The sequence below is a fragment of the Andrographis paniculata genome, unplaced genomic scaffold, assembly GCF_009805555.1.
Source record: "Andrographis paniculata isolate CXL003 unplaced genomic scaffold, ASM980555v1 Contig9END, whole genome shotgun sequence".
In the NCBI taxonomy this organism is placed as follows: Eukaryota; Viridiplantae; Streptophyta; class Magnoliopsida; order Lamiales; family Acanthaceae; genus Andrographis; species Andrographis paniculata.
Window position 1 is genome coordinate 3,366,719 of NW_026137639.1, and position 16,050 is coordinate 3,382,768.

The 16,050-nt window shown below is 37.9% G+C and overlaps 2 protein-coding genes across 13 annotated transcripts; both read left to right on the plus strand.

The window, feature by feature from the left end:
• The first annotated feature begins 433 nt into the window (after positions 1-433).
• LOC127244133 (uncharacterized) lies at positions 434-2,965 on the plus strand. 12 transcript variants are annotated; one of them, XM_051264479.1, is made up of 5 exons: positions 434-666; positions 1,312-1,412; positions 1,572-1,635; positions 1,736-1,799; positions 1,900-2,965. In XM_051264479.1, exon 5 carries the CDS (start codon positions 1,984-1,986, stop codon positions 2,788-2,790), a length of 807 nt encoding a protein of 268 aa, XP_051120436.1. In that variant the 5' UTR covers positions 434-666; positions 1,312-1,412; positions 1,572-1,635; positions 1,736-1,799; positions 1,900-1,983; the 3' UTR covers positions 2,791-2,965. The 12 variants fall into 12 exon arrangements, with proteins under 12 accessions (XP_051120436.1, XP_051120433.1, XP_051120432.1 ...); XM_051264476.1 differs by lacking the exon at positions 1,736-1,799 and having other exon boundaries at positions 1,536-1,692; XM_051264475.1 differs by having other exon boundaries at positions 1,536-1,635; positions 1,736-2,965.
• Positions 2,966-11,248: 8,283 nt separating this feature from the next.
• LOC127244460 (uncharacterized) lies at positions 11,249-11,923 on the plus strand. The gene is made up of 2 exons (XM_051265017.1): positions 11,249-11,476; positions 11,555-11,923. Exons 1-2 carry the CDS (start codon positions 11,249-11,251, stop codon positions 11,921-11,923), a joined length of 597 nt encoding a protein of 198 aa, XP_051120974.1.
• The last annotated feature ends 4,127 nt before the right edge of the window (positions 11,924-16,050 follow it).

A 16,050-nucleotide genomic window follows, 5' to 3' on the forward strand; every position in this document is an offset into this window, starting at 1 on the left:
ATTTTTTAACGTTGAAATCAAAATTGATTGAAATTGTTTATAATGAGACCAAAATTTATTGAAATTATTTAGTATATGACTAATATTGATGAGTTTTTTATATTAGAACCAAAATTGATAAATTTTAATTATATTTGAACTAAAAATTAATTTTTGCCCTAATAATTTTAATTATAAATACATATTTTCTATAAGCATTTTAAGTTTAAATTTAAGAATAGTTTTGAATTTAAACAGTTAATTAATATATTTTATAAATATATTAATGAATGTGATAAAAATTAAAAGTTAACTGATATTTTAAATACTAAATAAGTTTCTAAGTATAATATAAAATAATAATTATTTAATTTAATATTTTTTTTTAGAAAATATTGAATAATAAAAATCCGCCAGAAATATTTATTTAATGCTGTTTGCCCTAAGAAAAACATCCACTCCCGCAGCAGCCTACACCGGTTCTTCTTCTCCTTCCTTCCGTTCCTCGTCCCCATTAGCCCACCCTCCCAGCTCCTAAATAATTTTGTTAACCTTAGCCACCAAACCCATTTCATTTCACAGCCTCTCCCACGCACTCGACTCACCTTCCTCTTCCATGTCTCCCGCCGCCGTCATCTTCTTCCTCACATTCGTTCTCCTTTTTTGCTGCTTTTTCGTCTGAGATTTGTAAGTTTCTTGCACTACTTTTAATTTGTTTTTTTGTTATTAATATCAACTATCGGGATATCACCTTCTCGTTTTTGTTTATTTTTTTAATTTTTTTTTTCAATGGCGGCTGTTATGAGGATTTAAGGTTTTGATTGTTTGGTGTTAGTTGCAATCGATTGTGTTGATTTTATTGAATATAAGTCAAGTTTAAGGGTTTGCATTCTATTTTCTTTAATTGTTGGTAACAAAGTTAATGTTGGATTTATACAACTTTAGTGTTAATCTCTCTGTGTATGTTTGGTGATAATTCCTGAAGGTTTTCAAGGATGTATTAGTGCTCAAAATGCTCTTGGTGTTGTTTATTGTGAGGAGACTTTATTGATGGCATTTCTTTGCTTAAAGTTAATTATGCTCCGGTCTTGTGACTTTGATTTTGGACATGACTCCATTTTGGCAGAATTTTTGTTTGAATCTATAGGCAGTTGCTGTTGACCTTTTGCATGTTTTTATGATTGGTAGTTTTTGGGTGATCCTTAATTTTCCTTCCCTTATCAATTTTCTTGGATTAGTTGTTGAGATATGCCCGCATGATTTTCTACATTTTGTAGTGTGCACTTTTCACCTACTGACATCTATATATCTTACCCATTGTGAACAAAGCAGGTATTAATGCTATGTTGTTTTAGAAGGTGGGGCTGGTTTGGAATAGGTGGGAGTATGATTACTTGTGGACCAATAGAGATTTTTTGGTTATTCTTTCTTCGGTGTGTTTGAGCTTCTGATTTCCATTAGCCATTTTCCTTATCAAAATTTTAACTTCATTTCCATATGCTCAATTTCAAAGTTAAATTGAGCTCCTCAGTACTCCTAATTCTAAAAAACTGCAGTTTGAGGATATCAATGCTGTTTTGGATTTCCTGCAGACCAGTGATATAAAATGTGAAGAAGCTATGTTTATTGGATTGATTCGGCATTATGGGAAGGCAGGTATGATTGACAAAGCTGTGGAGGTCTTCCCATGAAATGGGGAGGTCATTCAACTGTGTGCGTACTGTTCAATCTTTTAACACAATTTTGAATGTTTTAGTTGATGGTGGTTGGATTCCCAAAGCCGTAGAGCTTTATGAGAATGGTCGGACAATGGGATTTAGGTTGAATTCAGTTACATATAATATTGTGATGAAAATGTGGTTGGGAAATGATGAAACCGATGAGGTTGAAGCAGTTATAACAACTCTCCCGATTTTGCAGGTGTCCCCGCAAGCGACAGGGGCAACGGTGGGGGCGACCGAAGACAAATCCATGCCTTATAGCCCTCAGACACCAACATAAACAATGACACCTGCAGAAGTTCAGACTCCTGCCTCAGCAAAATCATATGAAACATTAATCGACGAGGAGGAGGATAAAGAAGAGAAGAAATTTATAGAGAAAAAAGCTCAGTTGCTTGCGGAAATACAAAAGCTCCAACAAAAGCAACAGCTTGAGCGAGAGAAGAAGAGGAAAATAAAGGTGCTGGCCAAACTACTGAAATACTGGAAGCCGCTGACCCAACTCCAGTTGCGCTTCAAAAGATACTTGGAGAGGAAGAAAGCCGAACAGCTGGAGTACGAGGCAGCTTGGCAGCTTGTCTTCTTGAGGGATGTCACTCCCAAACCAGCACCCGATTCCGAGGATGAACCAGAGCCAGTAGATGTCAGCTCATCTGAGTCCGAGCGACAATCACCAGCACCCGCGGAGGCAACCACTTCAGCCTCCCGCGCGACAGTCGAAACTATTAGGAAACGACTGGATAAACTCGATGAAGCGATGCTCAGCCAATACCTTATGCTGCAATCACTAATTGACTCACACTTGGGGAACTTGGCTGAGATACTGACTGCTGAAAGAAAGACGAACGCCGCACTAGAATCGTGCGTTAGCGCGCTGGACACTCAAGTTGCAAGTCTGGGTGTGAGCCAAACTGAACTTCTTAAGGCCATCGCAGCCATCACCCAGCAGAATGTGATAATCATGGAACAACAGTTTGATATAACGAAAAGAGTGCAGCGAATTGAGGAGTTAATTGAGGAGTTAGTGCGGCAGCAAAGCAAGAAATCTCCTTCGGCAGGATGTGGATCCACGGGCCCCAAGGACAAATGAATTCGGACCATTCCCCTGTCATGTACATATTTTTGGAAAATAGCAAGGCTTGTACATAATTTTTGATCAATGAAACTGACAGGTTTTTGGTAACAAAGTTGAATTTTTCAGTACTGTATGCCTATCATAATTCCAAACATGTGATATTACTTGAAATCCTTTTAATACATCGTTATGTTAGTCTTATCATATGTTTTAGAGTAGGGTTAGACAACTTGCAAGCTCTAAACTTAAGTTAAACCAAGAAATCCGCTGATATGATTTGTAAAGGTTAGTGCCCCATTCGTTTCATTTTTCTCATACTCGGTAAGGCAAACGAATTTTTGTGTATCGACTTCGCTCAAACAAGATGACTTGAAAAGAGAAATTCTTAAATATTGTTTGAGATACGATGTAAGCAAAGCAAGAATGATTAAAGGAGATTGAAAAGGCCTAGGTGTGTGAAAATCAAATAATGTCACGAGTAGACACAATGTTTGTTTGAAACTCGTGACCCATTGCAAATCTAATGAGTAATAAAAATAAAAATAAAAAACTGATTCTCCACATCCTTCGGCTTAAGGTTCCCTTATTCAAAAAAGTAGTCCCCGCTGAGCTAGCAAAGTTGATTATATTTGGATGACTCCGCTCATGTTAAATCAGCTGACAAGTTTTGAATGCTTAAGATTCACTCTATCCATAACCATGGCACTGATCTTAGGCAATACTTGACTGCCTTGAACGGGGCAATTCTTTATTCACGCGATTGAATTTGTTCGAAGACGAACAAAGGTTTAGTGTGAGGAGGTTTGATAACTCCAAATAATAGCATATTCTTTGTTTGACAAAACTGTGTATTACTTGAATTTCGGTGTGAAAACCATTACAATATCTTATTTATAGTATACTTTATTGATATATTTTGCTTGACATGATCCCGAATTGGTTTTTCGAGATTATTAATGTTTTTGGCCTTTTTAAGCGATATTTCTGGTCCAGAAAAGTTAAGTCCTAAAAGTCAAGCAACGACGATGTCCGCTCAATAAGCGACGCTCTTCCCGCTCGAGTCAGCGACCAGACATCCGCCGCAACGAAGCGTGAGTGAACCGCTCCAAGGAAATGCCTAAGTATCTAACTCGGAGCGGTAAAGCCTTTCCGCTACCAGCCAGCAAGGATAGCCCCGCTTAGCTGCGTTGATGCCCTGGGAGTTATGGCTAGTGCAACTGCTTCAACAGAATAATCGCCCCCAACTGTCTAACCGCTCAGCAGTTGAAACAACTTCTTAGCTGCTCGCAACTGTTGTCCCCTCTAGCTATAAATAAGGTCAAATATCTCTTGCAATACAGGGAAGAGTATGTTCAACACACATTCATGCGATGTGTCAGCAGACTCAGCTCCAATTAAAGATGCAATGCAACAACAGGTGCTTATCTTTTGCCCCGCTTATCTTTTGCCCCACACTGAGTCATACCCACGTTAGGGGAAAGAAAAACAACAATTAACCAACGGGTAATTCTTCAGTGATCTATCTAACCTTCTCAGAGATGAAGGTTCCCAGGAAAGAGCCACCTAAAACAGCAAGCTGCAAATTCATTGATTATTTACTTGCTTGTTAGCCAATATTTGACCTAAAAAAAAGCTAAACAAATTGTCCATGGTTGCAGACTGCACATCGTTTCTTATGGGCTTTCTACGTATGTACTTCAAATGAAAGGTCTATCAGTCTATATCAATAAAATGGTTCAGAATCACGGAAAAATAGAATGATATAGCAAGTAGTAGCAGGGCAGAACTACATGGGGTTAGGGAGTCAGTTGACCGCAACCCTCAAAATATATATATTATTTGATGTAAAAAATAATAAAATTATATATTTTATAGTAATTTATCCCTCTAAATTTTTTTATTTTGTGATATAGAAAATTATAAAAATTTTATCCGTTTGATTGTTTTTTGATTTATACTTTTAGTCTTTAAATTTTATTTTTTTAGTAAAAAAAGTTTTAAATTTTGTGTAAAAAAATCAATTTTGCACCCCCTCCGCCCCGAATTTTTACAGCTGGTTCTGTCACATAGTGGTAGCGTAGGTTTTGTAAGTTGTTGCTACCTGGAACTATGTTTCTGAGCTGAGATTTGATAAGTGCTTATTTGATTTATTTTTATAAGTATCTGAGTAAGGTGATTAGCTACTGGAGCCTAAAGTTTTACCAATGTCGCTACTTAGTGACGGATGGCTTGGGAGGTCAACTGACCCTCCAAGCCTTTTCCAATTTTTTTTTTTAAATGTACTTTTTTTTTAATTTTTTATTTATTAATCAAATTTGTCTTCCAATTTGAGATTAATATTCTACGTAAACCTCTGTATTATTATTATTTTAGTTTTTAATAATATATAATATTTTAATTTATAAATATATTATATAAAAAATAAAATATTTTATCTTAAATATTATTTTCGTTTATTTTTTTTTTCTTCACAATCACATTATAGTGTTAATAAAAATTTTAAAAAAAAATTAAAATGACATCAAGTTGGTAGAAATGAATCAACGAGAAAGTTCTATAGTCCCTCCGTCCCATAACAAAGTATCCATTTTTTTATTTTAGTCCGTCCCAAGTATTCATTTTCTTTTTTAGTTACTGTACTATCTACTTAACATTACAAATACCCTTACAACTTACAATATATTACACAAATGTCATAAGGTTATTTTAGTCATTTCTATTTTATTTCTACTATATTTTAATATAATAATAATATTTCTAAAATTACGTGCAAAAAGCAAATGGATATTTTTTTATGGGACGGAGGGAGTATTATTTTTTTGTACACAAAAACAACTGAATGACTGTTTCAAATAAATACAAGCTCGAAATAAGTTGAAACTAAAAATAAATGGTGAAAATAAAAACAAATAAATATAATAATTTTGCCCCCTCGAGCTGCAAAGCTGGTTCCGTCACTGTTGCTAGTCATGCACCTGCAATGACTCCAAGAGGTGATGCCGCTGCAGCAGGGGCTGAAAGAATGCAGCAAGGGCTGAAAGAATGTAGCAAGGGATGAACTCTGGTGTATAAAGTGATGAACCTGGAAGAACAAGAATAAAACAAGCTTTCTTGAAATTAAAACATGATAGAGAGCTAAGAGTAAAAAGAAAACAAAATCAAGGTCATAACTTCCTAATTATCACACACATATATATATATATATATATATATTTCTTTAGTTATTTATTAAAAATTTATTCTATAGAAAATGTAATATAGATTGATATATTTTTAATTTTTAATTAAAATTTTAAAAATTATATTATATTAATATAAATATATAAATTTAAAAATAAACTGTTATGAGAAAGAAGGAGAGAATAGATTAGAGAAAAAATGAAAAAAAAAAAAAAAAAAAAGTGTCTCAACGAATTGGTGGAAGAGAACCGTCCAGTTGGTTAGGATGAAAATAGGAAAGAAAGTGACTGAATTGGTTGGATGAGAATAAGAGAACCATCTGTTAAGTTGAGATAGAAAGAAGAGAAACATAAATATAATAAATTATATAAATATATATATTTTTATAACTATGCAACCAACTAATTTAAAAAAGTTTATTTTTTTTCAAAATATGTAAATATGAATATATAAATTTAGAAAAATTAAGAATATAAATGTAGATATTTTCTTAAACATAAAGGAAGTGCTGACCGAATTGGTCGGATGGAAAGATGAGGAAAAAAAAAATAATTATATAAATAAATTTTTTTATAATAGTGCAACCAACCAATCTTAAAAAAAAAAAAATCAAATTATTTTTTTATATTATATTTTTTTAATTTATTTGTTTTTATGTATTATTAAAAAAAATTATTGTCGATATATATATTGACAAAATTGGTCGGTTACCACTCTGAGACGGCCTTCAAGCTCAAATTTAGATATTTTCCTTTTTTGCAAGAATAACCGTTCAGTCGAACTCAAATATTTTTTGTTTTGCGTGCCCAACAAATTCGAAAATTCCTGCATTAGTTTCAAATGCATATTTTATGTATCATAGCATTAGAATATTGTAACTAAGTTAATGTATTAAATAAAATGTTACAATCTACATAGTGATATCCATATTAATATAATTTGCACTAGTAAATCACTACAAAATAATATATTTAAATGGAAAAATACAACCCTCAACAACACTCAATATTAAGTATAATTGACGACGCGGGGGTTAATTGACAAGTTTAGTAATACTTGTCTACAATATTACCACTTAATACAACGGCTGTAAATAACAAATCTTACACTATTAAGGACAATAACGTAAAAACAGGTAGTCATTCGTACAACTCATCCTATATATGTGTTTAAAATTTATTAAAAAATTATTTTCTACAAAATGTAATATATATAGTGATATATTTCAATTTTCTAATTAAAAATTTAAAAATTACATTATATTAATATGAATATATAAATTTAAAAATAAAACCATTATGAAAGAGAGAACAATGTTGGGATGGGAAGATGAGAGAAAGTGGTAGAATGAGATAGAAAGAAGAGAAAAAGAAATATAATAAGTTATATAAATATATATATATTTTTTTATAACTGTGGAACCAACCAATTTTAAAAAGTTTATTTTATTTTTTTCAAAATATTTTTTTATATTATACTTTTCTTAGTTGATTTTTTTTTGTATTATTTCTAATTAAAATTTTAAAAATTACATTATATAAATATGAATATATAAATATAAATAAATAAACGATTACGAGAGAGAATAGGGAATAGAGAAAATGAAAAAAAAATGTCTAACCATCGAATAGGTCGGATGGAATGAGGAGAACCGTCCAGTCGGTTGGGATGGAAAGAGGAGAGAAAGTGGTAGAATGGGTCGGATGGTAGGAGTAAAACCGTACAGTCGATTGGGAAGGAAAGATGAGAGAATGTGGCTAAATGGGTGAAAAGAGGAGACATCTAGTTGATTGTGATGAAAATAGGAGAAAATAAAATATAATAAATTATATAAATATATATATTTTTTTGTAACAGTACAACAATATATTTAAAAAAAAAATTATTATTATTTTTTTTCAAAATAATTTTTTATATTATACTTTTCTTTAGTTAATTTGTTTTTCTATATTAATATTGATATGTTTTAAATGTCTAATTAAATTTTAAAAATTACATTATATGAATATAAATATAGATTTTTTTAAAACAAAAAGTAAGTCGCTCACCGAATTGGTCAGATAAAAAGAGGAGAAAAAAAATTAATTATATATAAGAAAAATTTATAACAGTGCAACCAACCAATTTTTTTTTAAAAAAAAATATTTATTTTTTCAAAATAATTTTTTTATATTATATTTTTTAATTATTGTCGATATATATTGATAGAATTGGTCGATTACTACTCTGAGACGGCCTTCAAGCTCAAACTCAGATGTTTTCATTTTTATGCAAGAACAACTGTCAAATCGAACTCAAATATTTTTTGTTTTGCGTGCTCAACAAATTCAAAAACCACCGCATTAGTTTCAAATGCATTTTTCTTTATATATATCATAACATTAGTATATTGTAACTAAATTATTGTATTAGAAAAAATATTAAGATGTACAAAATAATATTCATATCTATATATTTTGCACAAGTAAATCACTATAAAATAGCAAATTGAAATGGAAAAACACAACCCTCAACAACACCAAATATCCTAATAATAACTGACAACGCGGGGGGTAATTGACAAATTTAGTCATACTTGCCTACAATATTACCACTTAGTACAATTGTTGTAAATAACAAATCTTACACTATTAAGGACAATAACGTAAAGATAGGTAGTCATCCGTATAACTCTTCATATATATGTGTTTAAGATATATGTATATATATTATTCAAATAAAATTTTAAATAAACACTTCGTTTCAAATCAATTTTAAACTACAACTAAACAAATATGATATTATTGATTATCTATAAAGAGTTAATGAAAAATATTTTTTAATAGCATACACAATGCAAATATATTTACTTTACATTCACTATTTATTTTTATATTACTTACATAATTTTTCATACCTCATATTAAAAATATCAAAATACAAAACAAACACACTATATAGTATTTCGAAGGCACAAATCTCCTTTCATAAATAGTGGTTCCATCTTAAAAAACAATATAACAATCCTATTACAGTCCAAACGATTTACGGTTTAAACCGTCGGTTTCGATTTATCGAAAGGTTGAACTGAAATCGAAATTTTTGGAATTACGGTTTTAGTTCCTATTTGACAGTTTAAAATGGCTGGCTCGGATTTGGACTGTCAATTTATATTTATTCATTTTTAATATATTTTTTTAATTTTTCTTATGTTTTAGTTTTATTAAAAAAAAACCTATTAGTTTTGGTTTCGATTTTGTTTAGATATATATTATTTATTTATTTATTGCGTAAGAATTATATAAATAATAATAACTTATTATATTATTACAATATAAGAATAATTAAAATAATGAATTTAATAAGTGGTTAATTTAATATTTTGTTTGATTATTGTTTGAAATTGATTTGAAATGGTGGTATGTTCCTTTAGGCCATAGTTTCCCAAATCTACTATTGGATTCCTGTGTGAGCAATTCTGGGGGCGAGACTGTGCCTACCCCTGACAGCCTCTGCACCTACACAAGTAGGTTTTGACTGTTTTACACTATTCCTTTATTTTTATTTGTTTTTTCTTTTTTTCCTCTTCCTCATCTATCATAATCGATTTCCATCCTCCCCATCTCCACAAGCAAATTTGGAGGGTCCATCTCTGTAGATCTCAGCGAGGGAAGCGTCCGTCTTGTAGAATTGGGCGAGGGTCGACGTTAACCGGGAGGCAGCGAGAAAACGTTTACCCTGCTCATTTCGTCATTCACGGTACGCCAGAATTTCACTTCCGTTTTCGATTTTACGGGGGTTCGACAGATTTGAGTAGTCCGTAGGTGTCGTATTTACGTGGGTCTATTTATTTAAAGATTTTGTGCCGCCGGGTTTAGCCATAGCATTTCGTTTCACGGGAAGAAGTTCCCTGTCACCTCGGGTTTCAAATTTCAAATAGGCATAAATGTATGGTATGCCGTTTACCCGACGTAGGTTATTTTGTTGGTGTTGTGGGCATTTCTTAGGAAAAATTATAAGCATCGCGCCGCGCCTCCGGTCGCCCTTGGTCGGGTTCGACGCCCGGCGAGGAGGACGACCACGTTCGGACGCACCCCCCGTTACTCCTTCCGTTAGACCTTCTAACTTGGTCCGAAGACAGGAAGATGTACATCATTACCTTAGTTAATGTGTGTCGTAATTTCAGGTTCGACGTTTTGTAGAAGAACTTTGCTGTTACTCACCTCACAGTTGCTACGGGGGCGTGTGTACTCACGTAGTTTAAACTAGATTAGAATTCATAGAAGATGAATGTGTAAATTGTAGGAGGACGTTCTATCAAACTACATTTCAAAATAAGAATGCGCCAATGGTTTGGTCGTACTCGTAATAATGCCGGTCGGCGTACGATCTTCGATCCCACTAGATGTGTGGAATCGGTAACGCAAAATGCACTCGTATTGTAGTGTTATTGTTGCTAAATTCGAGTGTCACCTAGAGCCTCGTCAACGTAGCTAGAAATGTAGCGGTGACGAATCAAATATATGAGTTCTCCTAAAATAGGTAAGTCGTTAAGTAGCCTCGTACTAACGTTGTCACGAGCGGGCTGATAGTCACACCGCCAAACCCGAATGGAGCCCCCTCGGAGTATGATATTGTGCGTATCCATCTGATGCTTTGTAACTATGTCATGCCTTCGATTGAGTATTCCTTCGTTCCTTTCCAGTGGTGCACGGTAGGGGGTTCCCTTCGTACAAATACACCAGAGAACCCGTGAATAGCAATCTTCGCGGGCCTTTATGTCCGATCGCGTATAAGGGGTGATCTTCGACAATGTCAACGAGGTACGCCTTCTTACAATTGGAATCCGGTAGGGGTGCGAACTTATGACGTGGCTATATGGAATGTTTGATGTACCTTAATCCCCAATAATCGTAATTGTTCAAGTCCTTCTTCCTATTGGTTTGCAATAAATGTGCTTGCAATATTCCTGTCTTCCCTGCTCTACATGTCCGTAAAGAGAGTGCGAAGCTGGAGGCACACTATGTCCCGGATGCCCATAGCTCCGTCGGGAGTTCTATAATCGTCTATAGCCGCAAAAGAAAACGAAAGGTACCCATCTGCACTGCGCCGTCAATCGTGAAAGTACATCATTCCTTATGTTCTTCCTAGTTATTGCTTTTGTACTTCGTTTCGTATTTTCTCTTGTTCTCCTTCGTAGATGCCTTGTCGCCGTGCTGTTGAGGGAGTTGTGCCCCGTCCCCCAGCACATTGGGATTACAAATTAGAACAATATTTCACTCACATATGTTGGACGCACTTTGTTGCCGAAGAAATGAAGGGGAAAAACTTTCCTCCAGAGGTGTGGTCGGAAATAGTAAAGGAGTTCTTCGAGGAAACAGGCTGCGACTACGATTACGAGCAACTCTATGGAAAATTCAAGCGGATGAAACTTCAATACGGCCATCTATGTGACCTTGTTGTACGTCAAACAGGACTTGGTTGGGACGCGACGACAGGGGTGGTACTCGCTAGCAAGGCTCAAAAAGCTGCTTGGTTATCGGTAGCACTTTTCATCCCAACACATAATTAACGTAGGGGACTAGCGCATTCTTTGATGGTAGCGGTTGTGGAATTGCAGGCGCATCCCGGGGACGGCCACTTACTGATGCGGCCGTTCGCGCACTTTGATTACTGTCATGAAATGTTCAAGGGCTACTATGCCAACGGGGACGCCGGCCAATCGAACCGTGCCCCTCCACGCGGCATGGATTCGGCGCAGAGAAGGACGCAACGAACGGACCCCAGGAGTGCCGGTCCATCTAACGTTAGAGTAGAAGACCTACGCGATGAGTTTGATGGTCCGCACGGGACATCGACGATGAACGAGGACTATACCAGTAGCCCGTCAATGCAGAATCGGTCTGGGGACCCTCGTCGTCGGCGTGGGGAAGTCTCAGTGAATGAAGAGTTCACACGGCGAATTGAAGGACAAATTCAGAGGGGGTAAGAGATGATTCAACAGAGCTTACTTGGTAGGGACAATGAGCGCCGCGAGACCCTCCTCCGAGCGCAGGGCTATTCTCGACTCGTTCACCGATCTTCCCGATGTGGCGTTGGTCCGCGCGTTACGCGAAATATCTTTCCTAGACCATCAAGTGCTCTTCCTCTCGTGGACGCCCGCGCGGCGGAGAATGTGGGCCTTTTTTTTTTTGCGGCGCAGTAGTCATGGAACCTGATTTACGTTTTAAGTTTATGGAACCGACTATGTCATCTTACGTGGTCGTACCTTATCTAGTAGTCGTTTGAGTGAATGTTTCCAATTGTGCCGCCCTTGCAAGCGGCTAGAAGTACGCTTGATTGTTATTGTTGAAATTTCCTATGTTTGATTTAACCCTTTTTATTCAGTTACTATGGCGACTAATATTGGGACGAACTCCAACGCCGACAACAATGGTAACGGCGGTTATCCTGCCTTTAGTGATGAAGAGTCTCGGGAAGAGGATGAAGAGGAAACCATCAGGCGCGATGAGTCGGACGAAGAGCGGATGGAAGTAGCATACGTGGAGGCATTGCATGGCATGTCCGGCATTGCCGCAGCCACATTTGTACAATGCTTGCAGCCAAGATGTTGCTATGACTCCATGTTGAGTGGTTCAGCTTTTACACAAGAGCTTATAAATGGACATCCGGTCAGGATTAAAAATATTTTACGAGTGACGAAGGAGACTTTCCTACGTATGTGCGATACGTTGACTGTGCGAAGATTAATTAAGCCACATGTACAGACGCGTGTAGGGGTTCATGAGGCTCTCGCGATCTTTCTACATACAATTTCCCACTCTAATAGGCATCGTAGCAGTGGCGGAGAGATTTCAACACTCAACGCACACCATCTGGCGCCACGTGAAACGAGTAAGTGAGGCATTGTGTCTACTCGGATTCGAGGTCGTCTCCCCTGCAGATCAAAGTATCACTCACCCTCGCATTGCAAACAACCGACACTTTATGCCTTTCTTTAAGGTATAACTTGTTCTCTGTGGTCGTTATTGTACCTTACCACTTCAAATCACTACTATTGTACTATCCTACAACCTCCTTTTCAGGATTGCGTTGGGGCCCTTGATGGTACCTTGATCCATGCAAGCGTCCCTGCTGCGGATGCACCGCATTTCCGCAGTCGGCACGGACATACCGAGCAGTCTATCTTGGCCGTTGTAGACCATGATATGCGATTCGTCTATGTATATGCGGGTTTTGAGGGGAGTGCACATGCCTCCCGGGTTCTAAATCACGCAATAGCCGTGTCACAAGACTTTCCTCTACCCCCGCCAGGTTAGTCTACCCACATTCGTACTCGAAGTTATCTTACGGGCGTGTACCCATGCCTACTCCTCTAACGTATGCGGGGTGTGATAGGTAAATACTATCTGGCGGATTCGGCATACACCAACTCCGCCTTGACACTTACACCCTTTCGCTCCTATCACTACCATTTGCAAACATTTCGCGACACTCCAGGGGGTCCGCGTGGTCCGAAAGAATTATTTAACTATCGACACTCTCAACTTCGCAATGTCGTCGAGCGAGCCTTCGGGGTTCTTAAGCGGAGGTTTGCAATCCTAAGAGGTCCGATGCCGAATTATAAATTTTACCGGCAAGTAAACTTGGTCCAAGCGTGTGCTACTGTGCACAATTTGATGGTAGCGGCGGGCGAGAACGTAGAAAACCACGACGGAGAAGGCAGCAAACCTGCACTTGAGGAAACGGGGAACTCAACCACGGGCGACCCACTCCCGGATGAGTACCTGGAACTATTTGACAACCCACACAGGAATCAGTTTCGCGAACACCTTGCTAATGGAATGTGGACAAGCAGAGATAGGTAAAACGTAACGAGGGAATCAAAACTAATCCGTAGACGTATGGTAATTAGAATTTCTAAGTTAGGGCCCTTTTGGCCATACTTTCAAATTCTGCATTACGGTTTAAATGTTGTAACGTATTTGCGTAATATATTAGCGTATACCGGTTTGTCTGTATGACAATAGCATTGGACATTCTTCATATTCTATGTGTCGCAGTTGATTCAAAATGTTGTCCCATGAAGTGCACCCCCGATGTGCTCTATGTGGAACACTCATGCTGAAGCGCATAAGCGTACGCTAAGAACCCTGGCCGTCCTTACTTTTCTTGCCCATATTGCCCTCATGGGCAAGGATCCTTTTGGTGGTGTTCGGAGTGGGAGGCCACCGTAGTACAAGATGCCGTAACACAACAACCGTTCACTAGGGGAGCATCAAGTACAACACCTGTAAGGAATGGGCAGAACAAAAGAATGCAGACGGGGAACTGGGAATTGTGGTTCCCTACCGAAACGGACGCAGAGCTTCGACCACATAAAGGGCGAACCTGCAAGTGGACAGTCATTTCAATGATCGTAGTGTTCGTCGTATGCTTCTGGCTTGTCATTTAAATCATAGTTGCAAGCAAGCCTCAGCCCTAGTGTGTAACCTTTTGCTACTACGTGTAATCGATCGGTTCGACGTAATGGATGTTTAGGCAGAGCCAACATACCATTACAATTTTCCGATGTTCGTTTCTATGTAATCGGCATAGATGGTTATGTAGTGTGTTGAATGTGAATTGTAATATTGACTTCGAAGGCTAAGTATTTCGTTTGATGTTTTATAGCGAACGGAGACAACGACGATGCCATACCATGTCACCTTTAATTGCGGAGACCCGCCATCGAGGAAAAATTCAGTTCATGCAATACTAGCGTCATCGTGCACAACCGTGCAGGGTGGGCTTTATTTTTCTGTTTCGGTCTTCATTGAAAGCCGAAACAATGCGAAACATCACACACGGCCGTGTGTATTGTGCCGTAGATCTCTGTTCGTGTAGAGCACGTATGGTACTTGTATTTATTAGGGGAAGCAGTGAAACTAAGACACACTTGCATGGACGTGCATACGTACCTGCATCTCTCTGTTTCCTTTTGTTACCACTATCTGTTTTCTCCTTCAGCTTTGATGCACTGCCATGCGAAAGTACCTGTTTTTTTCTGGCGGGCATTCGATTCGCGTGTAAATGCATTTCTTAATGCATGGCCGTACGAATCATATTTTTTCCCTGTTTTTTGAGTGGCTGTGCACTTTAAACTATTTACTAATTTTTCTCCTTCGTTGCGTTTGTATGTTTTAGGTTATCCTCGCTGCCTGTTCATCGGCATGGCACCCGTGAAGAAGAGGGCCAGGCATACTAAGAAAATCACCGGCGTATCTCCATCCATGGTTCCTGCCTCCGACGACCAAGCTTTGAGGCCATTTGAGAACCCGGCGGATGCGGAGAAGTTCAATTGACTGAAGAAGGTAACTTTTCTTACCGGATGTTACATAACCGAAGAGGTAGTTGTTGCGCTTAATGCAGTGAGTGAGTGTGAGAGGTACCTCGGGGTGGGTGCTTGGGGACGTTTCTTCGACATAAAGGACGACACGCAACGTACGTTGACATTGGAGTTCTTGAGTACCCTAGCCGTTGACAAGAAGCACTTGCACGAGTTCGACTATCCCGCCACACTTACCTTCCGCCTCGGCAATGTTTCAGCTCTCTGTTACCGAATTTTCCGTTGCTATGGGTCTGTACGACAAAGAGTTCGCGAAGACAGTCGAGTCCAAATCGTTGCAAGGAGAAATGCAAGACGTGCAGGAGCAGTATTGGATTTCCATCACGAACTCGAAAGTATACAATCCTGGAGTGTCAAAGGCATCCGCACTCCGCTCACCCGCGTTGAGGTATATACATTACATACTTGTGCATACTCTAACAGGGCGTAACTCCAGTAGTAGCGTCATCACGCGGGATGACCTAAAGTATCTATGGAGCATGGAGCGTGGGTTTCCTATCCATCTCGGGTATTGTCTTGCACAACTACTAGCTAGGCAGGCAGGCGACGGCCGTTTACGGGTCATATGTATCGGTCCGTACGTGAATCGGCTGGCGCATGGACTAGGAGTCACGACGGGATTTGTGGAGAGCCCCGCGTCGAAGATGAAGCCCGGTGGCATTGACGTCCTCATGCAAATGGGCCTAATCCAGAGGCGACGGCGTGGGGATCCGGTTACGCACATTGAC